The 21,357-nt window shown below is 39.8% G+C and overlaps 1 protein-coding gene across 1 annotated transcript in view; it reads left to right on the forward strand.

Moving 5' to 3' along the window:
- Positions 1-14,880, forward strand: part of ADGB (androglobin) — a 185,955-nt gene extending 171,075 nt beyond the window's left edge. Inside the window, exons 34-36 of the mRNA XM_052645937.1 lie at positions 11,873-11,963; positions 12,637-12,820; positions 14,695-14,880. Of these exons, the coding sequence (XP_052501897.1) occupies positions 11,873-11,963; positions 12,637-12,820; positions 14,695-14,880 (461 nt within the window). The remainder of the gene's footprint in view (positions 1-11,872; positions 11,964-12,636; positions 12,821-14,694) is intronic.
- The last annotated feature ends 6,477 nt before the right edge of the window (positions 14,881-21,357 follow it).

The following is a 21,357-nucleotide window of genomic DNA, read 5'->3' on the forward strand; positions in this document are numbered from 1 at the left end:
ATAGGTCTTCATTTTAATTACTAGAGTGGTAATCTGCTCAAGGACCTGATTAATAAACAATTAACCTAAAGATAAAAGTGAGAATTTCTTTTTGCAGTGATAGCATATACAATTGTCACTAAATATAGATTCTTTTTGCTTTATCTATAGTATCCTACATCTTTTATAACCAATGTTAAATATTTGTGTTCCTCTATTCTAACACAAATTTTTCCACTATATATATATATATATATATATATACAATATATTCCATTATATTATATATATAGAGATAGACAGATTGATTATTCAGTTGCTAAGTCATGTTCAACTCTTTGCAACTGCATGGAATGCACGATGCCAGGCTTCCCTGTCCTTCACCATCTCCTGGAGTTTGCTCAAACTCATGTCCTTTGAGTCAATGACGCCATCCAACCATCTCATCCTCTGCCACCCCATGCTCTCCTGCTCTCCTGCCCTGTTTCTCAGCATCAGGGTCTTTTCCAATGAATCAGCTGTTTGCATCAGATGGCCAAATATGTGTGTGTGTGTGTGCGTGTGTGTACACAACATATCTTATTTATCTATTCCCTAGCTGATGGCACTCAGTTTGCTTCTATATTTTGACTATGGTAAATAGCAGTGCTATGGAACATGTGCATTTGAGGTGCATGTATCTTTTTTGAAATAGTGTTTTCATTTTCTTCAGCTATCTACCCAAGAGTGGAATTCAGATATATACCCTGGAGTAGATCATATGGTAGCTCTATTTTTAGTGTTTTAAAGAGCCTCCAGACTGTTTTCCACAGTGGCTGCACCAATTTACATACTCACCAGCAGTGTACAAGGGTTCCCTTTTCTCCACACCCTTGCCAATATTTGTTATTTATAGTCTCTTTGACAATAGTCATTCCAAAGGTGTGAAGTGATACCTCATTGTGGTTTTGATTGGCATCTCTCTGATGATTAGCATGTTGAGCATCTTTTAATGTGCCTATTTGTCATTTGTATGTCTTCTTTGGAAAAATGTATATTCAGGTCTTCTGTCCATTCAGATTGGTATTTTTTTGATATTGAATTGTATGTGCTGTTTATATATTTTAGATATTAACCCCTTATGAGGGTATGGTTTGCGGTAATAAGGAGGGGTCACAAAACAGTGAGGACAGGTAAAAATGAGTAGGGATGGAAGAAAATGAAAACACTATTTCAAATAAGATACATGCACCTCAAATGCACATGTTCCATAAAGCACTATTTACCATAGTCAAAATATAGAAGCAACCAAAGCAGCCTGTCCTCAAGCAAAAAATTCCTCAAAGCACTGTTAAATATGTCTTATTATCATTTTATTTTAATATAAAATAAGTTTAATTATGTACCATCAAAAAGAAGTTTACTTACCCTCCCACCAAAAAGGGATGTGTGGTTCTACTACATTACATGGCAGTACTGTGTGGTTCTAGTACATCATATGGCGCTGAAACTCTGCTGGATACCCCGGATGCTGCCGCTGTAGCAGCAATCCTGCTTGAGAATCACAGGTCCAGTTATCCAGCTGTTCTCTAGAACTTCGTGTGTTGCTCCCACCTCTGTTGTTGGTGCATCACAAATTGGCCCTCACTCCTGAAGACACCTTACCCATAGGAGATTGTAGACCCTGTGACAGCTTTACATGCTCTGGGCTTTACATTTGTATACATATACACACATACATTGGAGAAGGAAATGGCAACCTACTCCAGCATTCTTGCCTGGAGGATTGCATGGACAGAGGAGCCTGGAGGGCTACAGTCCATGGGCCCGAAAGAGTCAGACACGACTTAGCGACTGAACAGCAATATATGTGCGTGCCATGTTGCTTCAGTTGTGTCCAACTCTTTACAACCCTGTAGACTATAGCACACCAGGCTCCTCTGTCCATGGGATCCTCCAGGCAAGAATACTGAAATAGGTTGCCATGCCCTACTTGGGGGGATCTTCCCAACTCAGGGATCAAACCCACATCTCTTATGTCCCCTGCATTGGCAGGCAGGTTCTTTTCCACTAGCACCACCTGGGAATCCCCAAATAGCAACATACATATACATATATGTATATTTATTTACTCATTTGTTCGTGACTCTTTAAATACTACCCTACTCTTGCTACTATCTTCATATATAATAGGTAACTTACAACAACTTCCTCCATAATGTCAGAGGACATGTAAAGAATATCATTATTGATTTCACATCCAAGCACTTTTTTTTGCAACACCAAGCCATCATCAAGTTCAAGTGCCAACTTGGCTTTCAACTTCCCTATTATTTCTGGGGGCCTTGGAAAGTGCCGTGGTCTTTATTCCCAAACTTTTCTCCAGGCTTTACAATAAGTCAATGGATCTTCCCTGGTGGCTCAAGATGGTAAAGTGTCTGCCCACAATGGAGGAGACCTGGGTTCAATCCCTGGGTCAGGAAGATCTCCTGGAGAAGGAAATGGCAATGCACTCCAGTATTTTTGCTTAGAAAATTCCATGGATGGAAGAGCCTGGAAGGCTACAGTCGATGGAGTCCCAGAGTCGGACACAACTGAGCAACTTCACTCACTCATTCTTCACCATGCCTTTTAAATGGTTATTTTCTTACTATCTACAATGAAAAGTTTTCTGCTGATTCTGTTGCAAACTGAAACTTTTATAGGATACAGTAAAATGATCCAGTGATGAGTAATTGCTATAAAAATATTTCTAAATGTGTACTCTCAGGACTTATCCCATAGAGTACCTGTTTGTAGACACGATAGCACACACATGCATGAACACACACACACACACTCTCTCTCTCTCTCTTTGACCTACACTGTTATGGAGGTCCAAGTCCATACTCTCTTACACCTTATTCTGTGCACACATGCTCGGTCGCATCCAACTCTTTTGTGACCCCATGGACTGTAGCCTGCCAGGTTCCTTTGTGCATGGGATTTTCCACCTAAGAATACTGGAGTAGGTTGCCATTTCCTTCTCCAGGGGTCTTCCCAATGCAGCGATCAAACCCATGTCTCCTACATCTCCTGCACTGTTTGGTGGATTCTTTACCACTGCGCCACATGGGAAGCCCCTTATTCGGATACACTTTATTCTGATACAACAGTTTTACAGATGAACAGGAAGATTAATCTTCTTGGCCCCTTTACACGCTCTCTGTAAAATATATATTATTTGGCAGGATGTAAAAGGACACAGACATCTAATTAATCAAAAACATTTTCTTTTCAATCAAAGTGAGCAGAGTTGGTGTCATAGAAACAATTCAAGTTTGAATGCCAAAAATACATACAACAAAAGTAGATATGTTCCTAAGAAAAACACTTGAACTTCAGAAATCTAAGATCACAGAGCAACCATAATGAAAAAATAAGTTATTAACCACTGGTTTCTAGAAGAGTCCTGTTGTATATAGATGCCAATATTTTAGGAATATTTTATTTAATGTTACAAAGTGAAAAACATAACTGAATTTCTGTTTTATTGATGGAGCAAAGTTGGGGTTTGTAGTATGGTATTCTTTTTTCTCACTTGTATCCTGCTGATAAAGGCATACTTTTGAAAAATGAAAAACTAACTTGATGATATTGTTTTTTATGCTTATAAAATTTTGCATCAGATTATATTTATGAATGAATAATCCCTTTAAAAAAGTTTTTATGAATTAATAACTTTATAATATTCCTGGAGACTTTTACAACCACATGTGAAAATCAAGATTAAATGGTCAATGGGAGATTAGGATTTTTTGCATGGCACAGTGAAAAGTTGACTCTCCCAAAAAGCAATGATAAAATGGAAAAGATTGATTAAGAAACATTTCAAAATGCTGAAGGTGTACAACTAAGCAAAATATTTAACAAAAATAAAAACAAATTAACTTAATTGTATGATTTTCCTACCCTGTAAAAATAATCGTGAACTTAGTGACTTAAAATAATGCAAACTTACTGCAGATATCAGTTCAGTTCAGTTCAGTCGCTCAGTCATGTCTGACTCTTAGCGACCCCGTGGACTGCAGCACTCCAAGCCTCCCTGTCCATTACCAGCTCCCGGAGCCTACCCAAACTCATGTCCATTGAGTCGGTGATGTAATCCAAACATCTCATCCTTTGTCGTCCCCTTCTCCTACTGTCCTCAATCTTTCCCAGAATCAGTGTCTTTTCAAATGAGTCAGCTCTTCGCATCAGGTGGCCAAAGTATTGGAGTTTCAGCTTCAACATCAGTCCTTCCAATGAATGTTTAGGCCTGATCTCCTTTAGGATGGACTGGTTGGATCTCCTTGCAATCCAAGGGACTCTCAAGAGTCTTCTCCAACACTATGGTTCAAAAGCATCAATTCTTCAGCCCTCAGCTTTGTTTGTAGTTCAACTCTCACATCCATACATGACTACTGGAAAAACCATAGCCTTGACTAGACGGACCTTTGTTGACAAAGTAATCTCTCTTTCATTGTCTGTCTAGATTGGTCATAACTTTCCTTCTAAGGAGTAAGCGTCTTTTAATTTTATGGCTGCAGTCACCATCTGCAGTGATTTTGGAGCCCCTCAAAATAAAGTCAGCCACTGTTTCCCCATCTATTTCCCATGAAGTGATGGGACCAGATGCCATGATCTTAGTTTTCTGAATGTTGAGCTTTAAGGCAACTTTTTCACTCTCCTCTTTCACTTTCATCAAGAGGCTCTTTAGTTCTTCTTCGCTTTCTGCCATAAGGGTGGTGTCATCTGCATATCTGAGGTTATTGATATTTCTCCCAGCAATCTTGACTCTAGCTTCTGCTTCATCCAACATAGCATTTCTCTTGATGTACTAAGTTAAATAAGCAGGGTGACAATATACAGCCTTGACATACTCCTTTTCCTATTTGGAACCAGTCTGTTGTTCCATGTCCAGTTCTCACTGTTGCTTCCTGACCTGCATATAGGTTTCTCAAGAGGCAGGTCATGTGGTCTGGTATTCCCATCTCTTTCAGAATTTTCCACAGTTTATTGTGATCCACACAGTCAAAGGCTTTGGCATAGTCAATAAAGCAGAAATAGATGTTTTTCTGGAACTCTCTTGCTTTTTGATGATCCAGTGGATGCTGGCAATTTGATTTCTGGTTCCTCTGCCTTTTCTAAAACCAGCTTGAATATCAGGAAGTTCATGGTTCACATATTGCTGAAGCCTGGCTTGGATAATTTTGAGCATTACTTTACTAGCATGTGAGATGAGTGCAATTGTGTGGTAGTTTGAGCATTCTTTGGCATTGCTTTTCTTTGGGATTAGAATGAAAACTGACCTTTTCCAGTCCTGTGGCCACTGCTGAGTTTTCCAAATTTGCTGGCATATTGAGTGAAGCACTTTCACAGCATCATCTTTTAGGATTTGAAATAGCTCAATTGGAATGCCATCACCTCCACTAGCTTTTTGCGTAGTGATCCTTCTGAAGGCCCACTTGACTTCACATTCCAGGATGTCTGGCTCTAGGTGAGTGATCACACCATCGTGATTATCCAGGTCATGAAGATCATTTTTGTACAGTTCTTCTGTGTATTCTTGCCACTTCTTCTTAACATCTGCTGCTTCTCTTAGGTCCATACCATTCCTGTCCTTTATTGAGCCCATCTTTGCGTGAAATGTTCCCTTGGTATCTCTAGTTTTCTTGAAGAGATCTCTAGTCTTTCACATTCTATTGTTTTCCTCTGTTTCTTTGCATTGATCTCTGAGGAAGACTTTCTTATCTCTCCTTGCTATTCTTTGGAACTCTGCATTCAAATGGGTATATCTTTCATTTTCTCTTTTGTTTTTCACTTCTCTTCTTTTCACAGCTATTTGTAAGGCCTCCTCAGACAGCCATTTTGCTTTTTTGCATTTCTTTTTCTTGGGGATGGTTTTGATCCCTGTCTCCTGTACAATGTCACGAACCTCAGTCCATAGTTCATCAGGCACTCTATCTGTCAAATCTAGGCCCTTAAATCTATTTCTCACTTCCACTGTATAGTCATTAGGGATTTGATTTAGGTCATATCTGAATGGTTTAGTGGTTTCCCCACTTTCTTCAATTTAAGTCTGAATTTGGCAATAAAGAGTTCATGATCTGAGCCACAGTCAGCTCCTGGTCTTGTTTTTGCTGAATGTATAGATCTTCTCCATCATTGGCTGCAAAGAATATAATAAATCTGATTTCATTATTGACCATTGGTGATGTCATGTGTAGAGTCTTCTCTTGTGTTGTTGGAAGAGAGTGTTTGCTATGACCAGTGTGTTCTCTCAGCAAAATTCTAGTGGCCTTTGCTCTGCTTCCTTCTGTACTCAAGGCCAAATTTGCCTGTTAGTCCTGGTATTTCTTGACTTCCTACTTTTGCATTCCAGTCCCCTATAATAAAAAGGACATCTTTTGGGGGTGTTAGTTCTATAATACCCCCCAAAGATGTTAGGTCTTGTATGTCTTCATAGAACCATTCTACTTCAGCTTTTTCAGCATTACTGGTAGGGGCATAGACTTGGATTGGAAAGTGAAAGTGAAAGTGAAGTCGTGTCCGACTCTTTGCGACCCCATGAACTATAGCCTACCAGGCTCCTCCCTCCATGGGATTCTCCAGGCAAGGGTACTGGAGTGGGTTGCCATTTCCTTCTCCAGGGGATCTTCCTGACCCAGGGATCGAACCTGGGTCTCCTGCATTCCAGGCAGACGCTTTAACCTCTGAGCCACGTTACTATGATATTGAATGATTTGCTTTGGAAACGAACAGAGATCACTGTCTCACTCTTGAGATTGCATCCAATTACTGCATTTTGGACTCTTGTTGACTATGGCTACTCCATTTCTTCTAAGGGATTATTGCCCACAGTAGTAGATACAATGGTTATCTGAGTTAAATTCACCCATTCCAGTCCATTTTAGTTCTCTGATTCCTGAAATGTTGATGTTCACTCTTGCCATCTCCTATTTGACCGCTTCCAATTTGCCTTGCTTCATGGACCTAGATTCCAGGTTCCTATGCAATATTGCTCTTTATAGCATTGGACTTTACTTCCATCACCAGTCACATCCAAAACTGGGTGTTTTGTTTTTGCTTTGGCTCCATCTTTTCATTCTTTCTGGAGTTATTTTTCTACTGATCTCCAGTAGCATGTTGGGCACCTACTGACCTTGGGAGTTCATCTTTCAGTGTTCTATCTTTTTGCCTTTTCATACTGTTCATGGGGTTCTCAAAGCAAGAATACTGAAGTAGTTTTCAATTCCCTTCTCCAGTGGACCACATATTGTCAGAGCTCTCCACCATGACCCATCTGTCTTGGGTGCCCTACATGGCATGGCTCATAGTTTCACTGAGTTAGACAAGGCTGTGGCTCACGTGATCAGATGGTTAGTTGTCTGTGATTGTGGTTTTCAGTCTGTCTGCCCTCTGATGGATAAGAATAAGAGGCTTATGGAAGCTTTCTGATGGGGTCCATACTCTAAATCTTTAACCCAGTTTTCTGTTGATGCATGGGGTTTCCTCCCTGTTGTTTGACCTGAGACCAAACTATGGTGGAGGTAATGAAGATAATGGCGACCTCCTTCAAAAGGTCCCCTGCATTCACTGCCACACTCAGTGCCCCGAGCCTGCAGCAGGCCACTGCCAGCCCATGTCTCTGCCAGAGATTCCTGGACACTCGCAGGCAAGTCTGGTCTCTTGTGGGGTCCCTGCTCCTTTCTCCTGGGTCCTGGTGCATACAGGGTTTTGTTTGTGCTCTCCAGCATCTGTTTCCCCAGTCCTGTGTACGTTCTGTAATGAAATCCCACTGGCCTCCAAAATCAAATTCCCTGGGGGTTCTCAGTTCCTTTGCCAGATCCCTAGTTTGGGAAATCTGTTGTGGGCCCTAGAACTTTCTTAACAGTGCGAGAATTTCTCTGATATAATTGTTCTGTGGTTTGTGGGTCATCTGCTCGGCGGCTCTATGGTGGAGTTAATGGCGACCTCCTCCAAGAGGGCTTATGCCACAGGCTGTGTGACCAGGTAGCTGCACCCAGAACCCCTGCCCCTTTGGTAGGCCACTGCTGATCTGTACCTATGCAAGAGACTCAAACACAAGTCTGGCTCAGTCTCTGTGGGGTCTCAGGATCCTGGTGTGCCCAAGGTTTCATTTGAGCCTTCTGAGCATCTCTGATGGGTTTGGGGTTTGATTCTAAACATGATTTTGTCCCTCCTACCATCTTACTGGGGTTTCTCCTTTGCCTTTAGACATGAGGTATTTTGGGGGTGGGGGTTAGAAGGTGGAAATTCTTTGGGCTAGAAGACTCAATATACTAAGATATCAATTCTTCCTAAATTTACCCATAAATTCAGTGTAATTTCTCTTTTTGGGGGGAGGGGGAGCTATCCTTGCACTTGATCTATCTGCTCCAGCTATACTAAGCACTATGTGGGTGGAATATAAAAATGTTTTAAGACAGTAGCCAGGAAATGGAAACAACTGAAATGTCCAATAACAGATGAATGAATAAAGATGATGTATGTATATACACATATATACAATGGAATATTACTCAGCCATAAAAGGAACATAATTGGTCATTTGCAGAGATATGGATAGACCTAGAGTCTGTCATATAGAGTGAAGTAAGTCAGAAAGAGAAAAACAAATATTATTTATTAATGCATATACATGGAATCAGAGAAGACAATGGCACCCCACTCCAGTACTCTTGGCTGGAAAATCCCATGGATGGAAGAGCCTGGTGGGCTGCAGTCCATGTGGTCGCTAAGAGTCAGACATGACTGAGTGACTTCACTTTCACTTTTCACTTTGATGCATTGGAGAAGGAAATGGCAACCCACTCCAGTGTTCTTGCCTGGAGAATCCCAGGGACGGGGGAGCCTGATGGGCTGCCGTCTATGGGGTCGCACAGAGTCAGACACTACTGAAGTAACTTAGCAGCAGCAGCATGGAATCTAGAAAAATGGTACAAATAAACCTATTTTCAGAGCAGGAATACAGATGCAGACACAGAGAATGGCCATGTTGACACAGATGGGTAAGGGGAAGGGGGAATGAACTGGGAGATTAGGACTGACATATATCCACTGCTGCTGCTGCTGCTACTAAGTCACTTCAGTCGTGTCCGACTCCGTGCGACCCCATAGATGGCAGCCCACCAGGCTCCCCTGTCCCTAACCATGTGCAAAATAGACAGTTAGTGGCAACCTGAGGTATAGCACAGGGAAATTAGCTTGGTGATCATCTAGAGGGGTGGGATGGAGGGTGGCAGGGAGATACAAGAGGGAGAGAACACATATATAAATAGTATAAACATATAGCTGATTCACTTTGTTGTACAGCAGAAACCAACACAACATTGTAAAGCAATTATTCTCAAAGAAAAACAAAAAAGATAAAGTATCTTTTAGTCCAGTAGGGTAGATAATGTATAACAAGTGAACACTGAAAATCAAAACTAACTGTTTTTTTTTTTTTACCCCCACAGACTCATGTGAACACACGAGAATAGATTCAAGAAAGAAACTTTACAGACTAAGATATTAACCATTCAGCCTTTCCAGACCATTTAATCTCTTTTAAAAAAATACTGAAGTGTAATTTACATACTTTCAAATTACCCATTTTGAAAGTATAATTCAATACTTTTTAGTAATTTACAGAGTTGTGCCACCAGTACCAAACATTGTTTCAAAACATTCCTTTTATCCAAATAAATTCTTTTGTGCCCTCTTAAAGTCACTCTGCATTCCCACCACCAGCCTCAGTCTTTTTGTCTATGTAGATTTGCCATTCCTGGATATTTTATGCAAACAGGGGTCAAAAATTATGGTTAAATTTTTAAGAAACTGTCAAGTCATTATGTTTTGATTATTATTAGCTTCATAATACCAGAGAAGGCAATGGCAACTCACTCCAGTACTCCTGCCTGGAAAATCCCATGGGCGGAGGAGCCTGGTGGGCTGCAGTCCATGGGGTCGCTGAGGGTCGGACACGACTGAGTGACTTCACTTTCACTTTTCACTTTCATGCATTGGAGAAGGAAATGGCAACCCATTCCAGTGTTCTTGCCTGGAGAATCCCAGGGATGGGGGAGCCTGGTGGGCTGCTATCTATGGGATCGCACAGAGTCGAACACGACTGAAGCGACTTAGCAGCAGCAGCAGCAGCTCTCTTAGTATATTGAGACTTATAGCCCAAAGCATTCCCACCCATCCAAAGAAGTGAATCAGTTACATGTTTATACTATTTATAAGTGTATTCTCTCCTTCTTGTACCTCCCTGCCACCCTTCACCCCACTCCTCTAGATTATCCAGAGCACCAAGCTAGGCCCCCTGTGCTATACATCAGGCTGTCACTGTCTATTTTACACATGGTAGTGGATATATGTCAGTCCTGATCTCCCAGGTCATTCCCCCCTCCCCTTACCCATCTGTGTCCGCGTGGCCATTCTCGATGTCTGCATCCGTATTCCTGCTCTGGAATAGGAAATAGGTTCATCTGCACCATTTTTCTAGATTCCACGTATATGCATTAATAAATGATATTTGTTTTTCTCTTTCTGACTTACTTCACTCTATATGACAGACTCTAGGTCCATCCACATCTCTGCAAATGACCCAATTATGTTCCTTTTATGACTGAGTAATATTCCATTGTGTGTGTGTATATATATGCTGCTGCTAAGTCATTTCAGTCATGTCCAACTCTGTGCAACCCCATAGACGACAGCCCACCAGGCTCCCCCATCCCTGGGATTCTCCAGGCAAGAATACTGGACTGGGTTGCCATTTCCTTCTCCAATGCATTAAAGTAAAAAGTGAAAGTGAAGTCGCTCAGTCATGTCCAACCCTCAGCAATCCCATCGACTGCAGCCTTCCTGGCTCCTCCATCCATGGGATTTTCCAGGCAAGAGTACTGGAGTGGAGTGCCATTGCCTTCTCCATATATATATATATATATATATATATATATATATATGACAATTGAATGGATAGAGATGATGTGGTGTATATATATATGTGTGTGTATATATATGTGTGTGCATATATGTGTGTGTATATATGTGTGTGTGCATATATATGTGTGTATATATGTATATATATGTGTGTGTATATATATATATATATACACCACATCATCTCTATCCATTCAATTGTCATTGGACATTTCAGTTGTTTCCATTTCCTGGCTACTGTCTTAAAAACAGTTTTGTATTCTACCCCCATAGTGCTTAGTATAGCTTGCACGAATAGATCAAACTTTTTAAATATTAGATTATTTAACTTGCTTATAATGAAATTTTGTAACACAGTATGACCTTCTTTGGTCTCTGTTTTCATTTAATTAAAATAGAGTGATTTTGTAACTCTTCTTATAGAGCACATTCATTTTTTTCTATATTAATTTTGTTATCACTATTCAACTACAAGTATGGTAACACCAGCTAGAGGATAAGCATAAAACATAATTATACTTCAATAAAGTCTTTAAATCACATTAAACATGGTAAGCCCAACATATTTCAATTTAAATAATATATACAATCATTTGGAGAAGGCAACGGCACCCCACTCCAGTACTCTTGCCTGGAAAATCCCATGGACGGAGGAGCCTGGTGGGCTGCAGTCCATGGTGTCCGCAAAGAGTCAGACAAGACTGAGCGACTTCACTTTCACTTTTCCCTTTCATGCACTGGAGAAGGAAATGGCAACCCACTCCAGTATTCTTGCCTGGAGAATCCCAGGGATGGCGGAGCCTGGTGGGCTGCCGTCTATAGGGTCGCGCAGAGTCGGACACGATTGAAGCGACTTAGCAGCAGCAGCAGCATACAATCATTTACTTAGTCATTGTTGGTTCTTTCTTGAAAGCCCAGGACTTTTTCTTTTTTTAAATAGGGCCTCGTTCACGATCCCCAACAATTTTGGAAATGTCTCCACAGCTTATTCGAAAGAAATTAGAATGTGTAGACGTAAATCAATATATACGGTAAGTTTTAATAAATTTGATTAATGTAGACATCTATGTTCATAGAATTTTGAACATATTGTCAATAGGCAACTGCTAAACAACTGAAAATTTGAAATTAAATGCTTAATATATTTTCAGTGCATTTGAATGTTTTGAAATATATAGCTTATTTGTTAAATTTAGCAAATGTTTTATTAAGTCAGTTATAGAAGGACTTAAATATTTTCTGTAAGGACTTAATTTGTAGCCTGGTTAAGATGAGTTGAGCTATGGAAAAACCCCATCATACATGCTACTGTTATTTAATTAGATTGAATTTTCTTAGGAACCAAACAATAAGATTAATATAGGTAATTGTACAAGCACATTTATAAGTTTTATAAAGCACAAACACTTTCAATCCTAGCTTATAAATTAAAAAGAAAAAACCTACAAAATATTCTCATAATTTCAAACACCAATTCCACAAACACCTCTTCAAATAGTACATCTAATTTATTTTTCTAAAATATTAGTGATTTAATAAATGGAGCCTAGTCCATGAAAAAATAGTGGTTTATTCTTTCGTTTCTGATATTTGATTTGATTCAGATCACTACTCTGTTGGTAAGATTTTAAATTATTTGAGCGCTAAAGGTCATTCCAGAGTTCTCAAATGACATGTTTTCTTTTGATTTTTTTTTATATCAAGAAAAACAAATATTGAGCCTCTGCTGCAAACAGATGAGCTAAACCAGCAACAGGCAATGCAAAAGGCAGAGGAAGTCCACCAGTTTCGACAGTATCGGGTCAGACTCCTTAGCATTCGTGATATCGAGAAAGAAGAAAGGTTTAAAGAGAAAGATAAAGTGCTGGAAATGTATGGAGAAATGCGGGTGAGTGTATAAGTGCATACACGTGGATCACGGTTGACAGATTCTTTTGTAATATTAAAATGATATCATAGAATCACATTTTAACTAGATAGAAAGAAGTCTTGAAAATCATTCCCAACTTCTCAGAAAATTGGCAAGTTAATTATACATCTAATTTACTCATTCCCTGAAATCCCTCTTAAATACAGTACTAGAAACTTACCCACAAAAATGGGCAGAATGGGAGAGAAAACAACAGCAAAACATCTGTGAATTTGGAACGTAGCTGAAGGAAGATGGCATTAACAGATTTGAGGCAGCCAAATCCTAAACCAGCAGTACAAAAACTCTTAAGAGTGAACCTAGAGCCTGTCATACAAAGTGAAGTAAGTCAGAAAGAGAAAAACAAGTATCATATAGTGACACATATATACCTGGAATCTGGAAAAATGGTATCGATGAACATATTCGCAGGGAAGGAATGCAGACACAGATGCAGAGAATGGACTGTGGACATGCTGGGGGAAGGAGAGAGTGGGAGGAATGGAGAAAGTAACGTCAACATATATACACTGCCATGCGTAAGATAGATAGCTGGTGAGAAGTTGCTGCATAACACAGGGAGCCCAGCCTGGTGGTTTGTGATAACCTAGAGGAGTGGGATGAGGGGAGGGGAGGGAGGCTCAGAAGGGAGGAGGTATATGTATTATTATGGTTGATTTGTGTCATAAGGCGGAAACCAACACAACATTATTAAGCAATTTTCTTCCAATTAAAAAATAAATTAAAAGATAAACAACAACAACAAAGAATCAGTCTAATTTGCTCCACAGAATCCCTAAAAAGCTCAGAAATTGGTGCCACCATCCACCTTAAGAAGTGAAGAGGAAGAAAACAAGTGGTATTATTAGGAAGTTCCCAAAGTACAATTCAGACATTTTATCAGGGCTAGAGTAATGGCACCCCGCTCCAGCACTCTTGCCTGGAAAATCCCATGGACGGAGGAAACTGGTAGGCTGCAGTCCATGGGGTCACAAAGAGTCAGACAGGACTGAGCGACTTCCCTTTTTTCACTTTTCACTTTGATGCATTGGAGAAGCAAATGGCAACCCACTCCAGTGTTCTTGCCTGGAGAATCCCAGGGACAGGGGAGCCTGATGGGCTGCCGTCCTTGGCGTCGCACAGAGTTGGACACGACTGAAGCAACTTAGCAGCAGCAGCAGCAGCAGAGTATGTGTGGCGAACTAGTCATCTACTGAGCACAGTTACTGTGAGAGACACGCTGGGCTGCATATTTTATACAGATTATATCTGAACTCATTTAAACCAGCTAGTTGCTTTGGATGGAGGAGCCTGGAGGGCTGCAGTCCATGGGGTCGCTGAGGGTCAGACTCAACTGAGCGACTTCACTTTCACTTTTCACTTTCATGCATTGGAGAGGGGAATGGCAACCCACTTCAGTGTTCTTGCCTGGAGAATCCCAGGGATGGGAGTGCCTGGTGGGCTGCCTTCTATGAGGTCGCACAGATTCGGACACGACTGAAGCGACTTAGCAGCAGCAGCAGTTGCTTTGTCAAAATCTCTTTCTTTCTTCACTTTTCTCTTTATTTTTCTCCTACTCGTGCTTTTATTTACCATTCTGTAAAACCTCACGTGCCCTTTGTTATCTCATGTTTTATTCATTAATAAACATTTGAGATCATACCCTAACTTTCATCTTCCTTCAGTAAGTTCCTACATGATTCTATTGGCATGAGGCAAGGGAGGGTAGTGTTTTGTTTTGTTTTGTTTTCTGGAACCTTAATAAGGCTCTACCCGTGGATCTTATTTACTTGGGTGCTGTTTTTGTTTATGCTGTTGTTTTTGTCGATTCATTTTGTTTCATTTTGGAATAGGACTCCTTAGACGAAGCCCGGCAGAAGATCTTTAACATCCGGGAAGAATATAGGAACAAATTACTGGAAGCTGAGCGCCTAAGGCTGGAGGCTCAGGCTGCGGAGGAAGCCGCGAGCAGAGTGGAGCCAGAAAAGAAGGTCCCAGCTCCCGACACACACAAAAAAAAGAAAGAGAAGAAAAAGTGACCAGGACATGCCCAACACCACCTTTCTTCTTGAGAAGAAAACCTATTTTTCATTATCTCTAAGTTTGCCTGTTGATAAAAATAAGAGGTTAGGTCAATTGAAAAATAGACATTTTCCCACCTTAGAAGTAGTTTCTGTGTTTTGATGATAATTTATTGGTTTTTCCCAGAAAGATATTATTTGAGTGTAAAATTTTCTAATTTCAATAAAAAATAGTCTCAGAATATTTGGAATGTAATAAAATGTATGTGTCTCACCCTGAATTGCTTCGAGTTAGTACTCGAATAGGCTTGTAATGCCTTTGAAAAATTCAACAATGAGAAACATGGCTATTGTTTTTCTGTAACTTTAAAGACTTTCAAATAGAAAATTTTTTTAAATATGATTTGAAAGCATTGAATAGGATGGAGATGACAATATGAGTCTAGATGCAAGCATGGAAAAGCACACTCAAAAAAGAAAGAAACTCACCAAATAAATGAAACTTTAAAAGAAATGTTTTAATAAAACTATTTGCTTCAGACTTGTACCCTTTTTAAAATCTTTCAAAGCAGAACATCAACAAACCTCCTTCATTGGACAAGAACATTTGTGGGTTAAACACAAACTCAAAGTGTTAGGAGTTTGGACACTTAATAATGAGTCAGAGGAACCCAGGCATAGAGAATGTGATCACACTCATCTCTTGTTCTGTGTACCAGCATTGCAGATTTTGTAACACAGACATGTTCTTGTATGCTATTTTCCAAAAAACAGTGAATGCCTTAACTGAGACACACTAGAAACTGACTTGCCCAAATACACATTTCCAATTCATGACTTTCTGTGATAAAAGACTCCCGCAGTATTTTTGAACCAGTCAAAATTGTTCCACTTCAACGCCTGTCTGCTCAATTGCTCAGTCATGTCCAACTCTTTGCGATCCCATGGACAGTAGCTCATCAGGCTCCTCTGTCAATGGGATTTCCCAGGCAAGAACACTGGAGTGGGTTGCGTTTCCTTCACCATGGGATCGTCCCAACCCAGGGATTGAACCTGGGTCTCCTGGGTTATGGGTAGCTTCTTTACCTCTGAGCCACCAAGGAAGCCCTTCCACCTCAATAAATGGTTTTATATTTTTCATTTAAGTATTATTAAAAATGTGATTCTTTATACATATATGTATACAGAATACATATAATTCTGTATACAAGTAATTCTTTATACATATGTACTGGAAATTTACTTAATTAAATATGCAAATGCATGCATGTTTTCTCTATTACTCTTTGCCTACACTTCCTTTTATAGCCCTATGATCTACCAAGCTTCCCTCCCAAATAATCTATGGGAACAATCTAGTATGGATATTACCATATTTTTGACTCATCTCCTATAATTATATATCAATATTTTATGTTATATTATGGCTTGTTTTATAAATTGACATTTTATTATACATTTAAAATCTTGATTTTTCTCACTAGATAATAAAAAATCTAGTCAAAAGTAATATATTATTTTTTAATTGCTGTGCAATATTCCATAGTATGGCCTTCCCTGGTGACTCAGACTATAAAGAATCCACCTGCAATGCAGGAGACCTGGGTTCGATCCCTGGGTTGGGAAGATCTCTTGGAGGAGGCCATGGCAACCCACTCCAGTATTCTTGCCTGGGAAATCACCGGACAGAGGAGCCTGGCAGGCTACAGTCTGGGTCACAAAGGGTTGGACACAACTGAGTGACCAGACACAGCACAGCACATTCCACAGCATAAATATACCATAATTTAGCCAGTTAATTACTTTGTTTTTAGATATTTGCTATACAAGCTATCTATTGGAAAATGTGTATGTATGGGTATGGATCAGGATATTCAAGTTGACCCTTAAACAGCACAGGTTTGAACTGTACAGGCATACTTACACAAAAATATCATTTTTTAATATATTTGAAAAAAAGTTTGGAGATTTGCAACAATTTAAAAAGTTCACAGATGAACTATGTAGCCTAGAAATAAAAAAAAAAAGATTAAAAGTCAGATATGTCATGAGTGCATAAAATACATGTAGATCCTAATCTGTTTTATCATTTACTACCAAGAAAATGGCACAAATCCATTATAAAAAGCTACAATGTATCAAAGCAAACACATGACGATCATATGTGGTACCGTCGGCAATCAAGAGAAATATAAACAAACATAAAGAGGTAGCATTAAATCACAACTCAGTAAAATTATCTGCAGTATTTACTGTAATAATTTTGAAGCCACTCCAGTATTCATGCTTGGAGAAGCCCATGAATACGGGAGCTTGACAGGCTACAGCCACAGGGTCACACCAATTCAGACACGACTGGAACAACTTAGCACCCACCCAAGTGTTATAAATATCTGCTTAAAATGCCATGCAATGCTAATCATCTCCCTGTGAACAATCACCTCTCCAGTAAAACGCATATGGCAGTAAAAAAATGATCTCCTGTGGTACTCAACTATTTTTCACTGTGTTCAGTGCAATACTGAAAATCTTGAGTAACACCAGGGGACCCATATGAAGTATCACAGATGATGCCGAAAGTGTTCCCAAGAAACAGAGAAAAGTCCTGACATGACAAGAAAAAGTTGAATTGCTTGATAGGTGCTGTAGATTGGGGTCTGCTTCTGCGACTGCCCAATGTTTCAAGATAAATAAATCTAGCATAAGGACCATAATAGAAAAAGAAAAGGAAATCATGAGGCCATCACTGGAACTATGCCAGCAGGTGGGAAAACTCTGCACTTTGTGAGAAATACAAAATTTTATCTTGTATTGAAAGTGTAGCTTTTCTGTGGGCACAGGATTGCTCTAAGGCATATCTATACACTCTAATATTATTCAAGAGAAAGCAAAATCATTAAGTGACAACTTAAAGCAAAAGGAAGGTGAAGGATCTAAAGCTAGAGAATTTTAATGCCAGCAAAAAAATGGTTTGATAATTTTTAGAAAGAGATTTGGCCTAACAAATGTCAAGATTACAGGAGAAGCAGCTCCTGCTGACCAAGAGGCAGCAGACAATTTCCCAAAAGCCATTAAGAAAATGATGAGAAAGGGTATCTTTCTGAACAGGAATAATATTTCTGAAAGAGTATCCTACCTGAACAGGTTTTTAATGCAGACAAAAGTGCCTATTCTAGAAAAAAATAAATAAATAAAGCCACAAAGGACATTTACTAGTAAGGAAGAGAAGCAAGCGCCAAGCTTTAAAGTAGGAAGGAATAGGCTAACACTGTCGTTCTGTGCAAATACAGTCAGGTTTATGATCAGAACAACCCTTAACAATAAAGCTGCTAACTTCTAAGTCTTGAAATGAAAAGATCAGCACCAGTTGCCAGTCTTGATTGTACCTCAGGAAGGTCTGGACAATGGAACCCAATCTCTTCATTGGTCAGTCAGGAAATAGTGGCTGCCTTTTAAAGTTCTTTTTATATTGGACAATGATCCTGGCCACCCAGAATCCCTTGAGCTTAGCATCAAAGAGGTACAAATGGCCTACTTGCCCCCTAAACACAACAGCTCTACTGCTGCCTCTAGATGAGAGGGTCATAATGTAACAGAAGAAGAGCAGTGCTAACACCATGTTGAAACTCCATTCCTCATTCTTGAGCCCTAATTATTCTACTACTTTAGCCCTGCATGTCAAACATTAGAGGATTGTTGGGCATGCATGCATGCTAAGTCACTTCAGTCATGCCCAACTCTTTGCAACCCTATGGACTCCTATGACGCCTACCAGGCTCCTCTGTCCATAGGATTCTCCAGGCAGGAATACTGGAGTGGGTTGCCATTTTCTCTTCTCCAGGGGATCTTCCTGACTCAGGGATCGAACCTATGTTTCTTACATCTCCTGCATTGGCAGATGGGTTCTTTACCACTAACACCACGTGGGAAACCCCAGAGAAATGTTGCTTGTGCCCAAATAGCTCATTAAATTCTGAGAAGAAGTTCCCATCCCATTGTCCTTATTAGTTACATGGTGTAGATAAGCTCACTTTCAGCCTAGAAACCGTACAAGTAAGTAGAGAAAAGAATGGTAAAGTAAAAATAACTGCTAACAACTCATTTTGCAGGAGCCTTGTGATCTAGCCTATATGAGCAAGTAGAACCAACAAATGTTATGCTTCCCTTGGAGGACAAGTGACTCCCCAAACCCTACAATCTGCCTTTACCCTTTAATCTTGAACCTTCCCACTTCCCCTTTCCCCTCAGCATAAAGGAACCTGAATCTACTCCAAGTGAAGGTGGCTCTTTAAGACGTTATTTCGCCATCCTCTCAGATTGCTGACTTTTCAAATAAAGTCACTATGTCTTGCCCCAGTACCTTGTCTCTCAACTTATCGGCCTGTCATGAAGTGAGTAGTACTAACTTACACTTGGTAACAATAAGGAACTCTAAGATTTATTACACACAGAACACTAGGGAAAGGATTATTAATGCTATGGAAAAGAATACCAATTAAGAGAACATTATGAAAGTCTGGAAAAATTACACCATTGAATATGCCATCGTTGTTATAGGGAAAGGCTGTGAAAGCCATCCAAACCCAATGCAACAAATTTCTACTGGAGAAAACTATGTGCAGATCCAGCAGGTATGCCTGACTCCACAGGATTTACTGTGGCGTCAATCAAGAAAATCTTGAAATTGTGGATACGGCAAAAAAAAGAAAAGCAAAGTGGTGGAGTAGAGTGAAGGGTCCCAAGATAAGAATCTTGGAGAAACTCTGAAGCTAACAGACAACACACCAGAGGAACTGAGAGACGATAACTTGAAGGAGATGAGAGCTTCCAAACCTGTGCCAGATGATGAGGAAGAAGACACAGAAGCAGTGCTGGAGAACAGATAGACATTAGACAGGCTGAAAGTAAAAGACGCTTGCTCTTTGAAAGAGAAGCTATGACTAACCTAGACAGCATATTAAAAAGCAGAGACATTACTTCACCAACAAGGGTCCATCAAGTCAAAGGTATGGTTTTTCCAGCAGTCATGTATCAATGTGAGAGTTGGACCGTCAAGAAGGCTGAGTGCTGAAGAATTGATGGTTTTGAACTGTGGTGTTGGAGAAGACTCTTGAGAGTCCCTTGGACTGTAAGGAGATCCAACCAGTCCATCCTAAAGGAAATCAGTACTGAATATTCATTGGAAGGGCTGATGCTGAAGCTGAAACTCTAATACTTTGGCGACCGGATATGAACTGACTCATTGGGAAAGACCCTTAAGCTGGGAAAGATTGAAGGCAGGATAAGAAGGGGATGACAGAGGATGAGATGGTTGGATGGCATCACTGACTCGATGGACATGAGTTTGAGTAAATTCTGGAAGTTGGTGATGGACAGAGAAGCCTGGCATGCTGCAGTCCATGGGCTTGCAAAGAGTCGGACATAACTGAGTGCCTGAACTGAACTGAAATGAGATAATCTGGTGGAAGGTCTCCAATTATTCAAGATGGCTTCTGATTTATTTTACAACGTGGACCTTTCTATAATAACAGCCACTGAAACTAGAGGGAACAGTGGAAGAAGGATTGGAACCATAAAGAAGCTTTTAAAGGGATGAAAAAGCAAAAAAGTCAGAAAAATTATGATGTATTTCTGTAATGCTACACCGAGTGTGCCTGCTTCCCCTCCTCTTCTTCCTCCTTCCTTTCTACCTTCTCTATCTCTGCCACATTTGATACAAGAAGACCAATATTTCCTCTTCCTTCTCCTCAGACTGCTCATTGTGAAGATGATGAGGATGAAGACCTTTGTGATAATCTACTTCTACTTAATGGGTAGAGGTTGGTGCCCCTAACCCCCACATTGTTCAAGGCTCGGTTGTAGTAAGTTGTCTTCAAGTTGGATGAAATTCACCTGCAAGCATATCTGGTCCTTATAAATTAAATATGTATCTTTAATCATCAATCACTTCTGTCAAATATTTTTTATTGCTGTCATTTGTTTGATTTTTAAATTTTCTTTGCCTTTGTTCTTCCTTGTTCTCTACTTCTCTGATATACTTTTAAACCTATTACTTTTCTGAGCTTTTCTATTTTTTTCTATTTCTGATTTATCCAAAGCTCTGAAACCTAAAAACTTTTTACTATGCAACATTTTTCTTCTGATTAATGAACACTTGTCTGGTATGTTCTTATTTTCTACCTAAACATAATTTGCTTCACTTTCCTCATTACCTTTAATAACTTATATGGCGTTAGACGATTTTACTCACTATTTTAAAAAGATTTGTTCTTATGAAATGCTAATAAAAGTTGCCCATGTATGATGAATAGTAAAGAATAACTTACCCAGCTTAATGGATGAAGGATACCCTCCCCTATTGTAATAATCAAATATGGCCTTTCATCCAGCCATATTTCTCTGTCTCAAAGATAATCTTCGTTCATGAAAGTTTTTTGTTTTGGCTTGGTTCGGTCTTTGCCAATACACCTCTGTTGCCTAATTCTCTATAAACCT

Source organism: Budorcas taxicolor, chromosome 9 (genome assembly GCF_023091745.1).
Source record: "Budorcas taxicolor isolate Tak-1 chromosome 9, Takin1.1, whole genome shotgun sequence".
NCBI lineage: Eukaryota > Metazoa > Chordata > Mammalia > Artiodactyla > Bovidae > Budorcas > Budorcas taxicolor.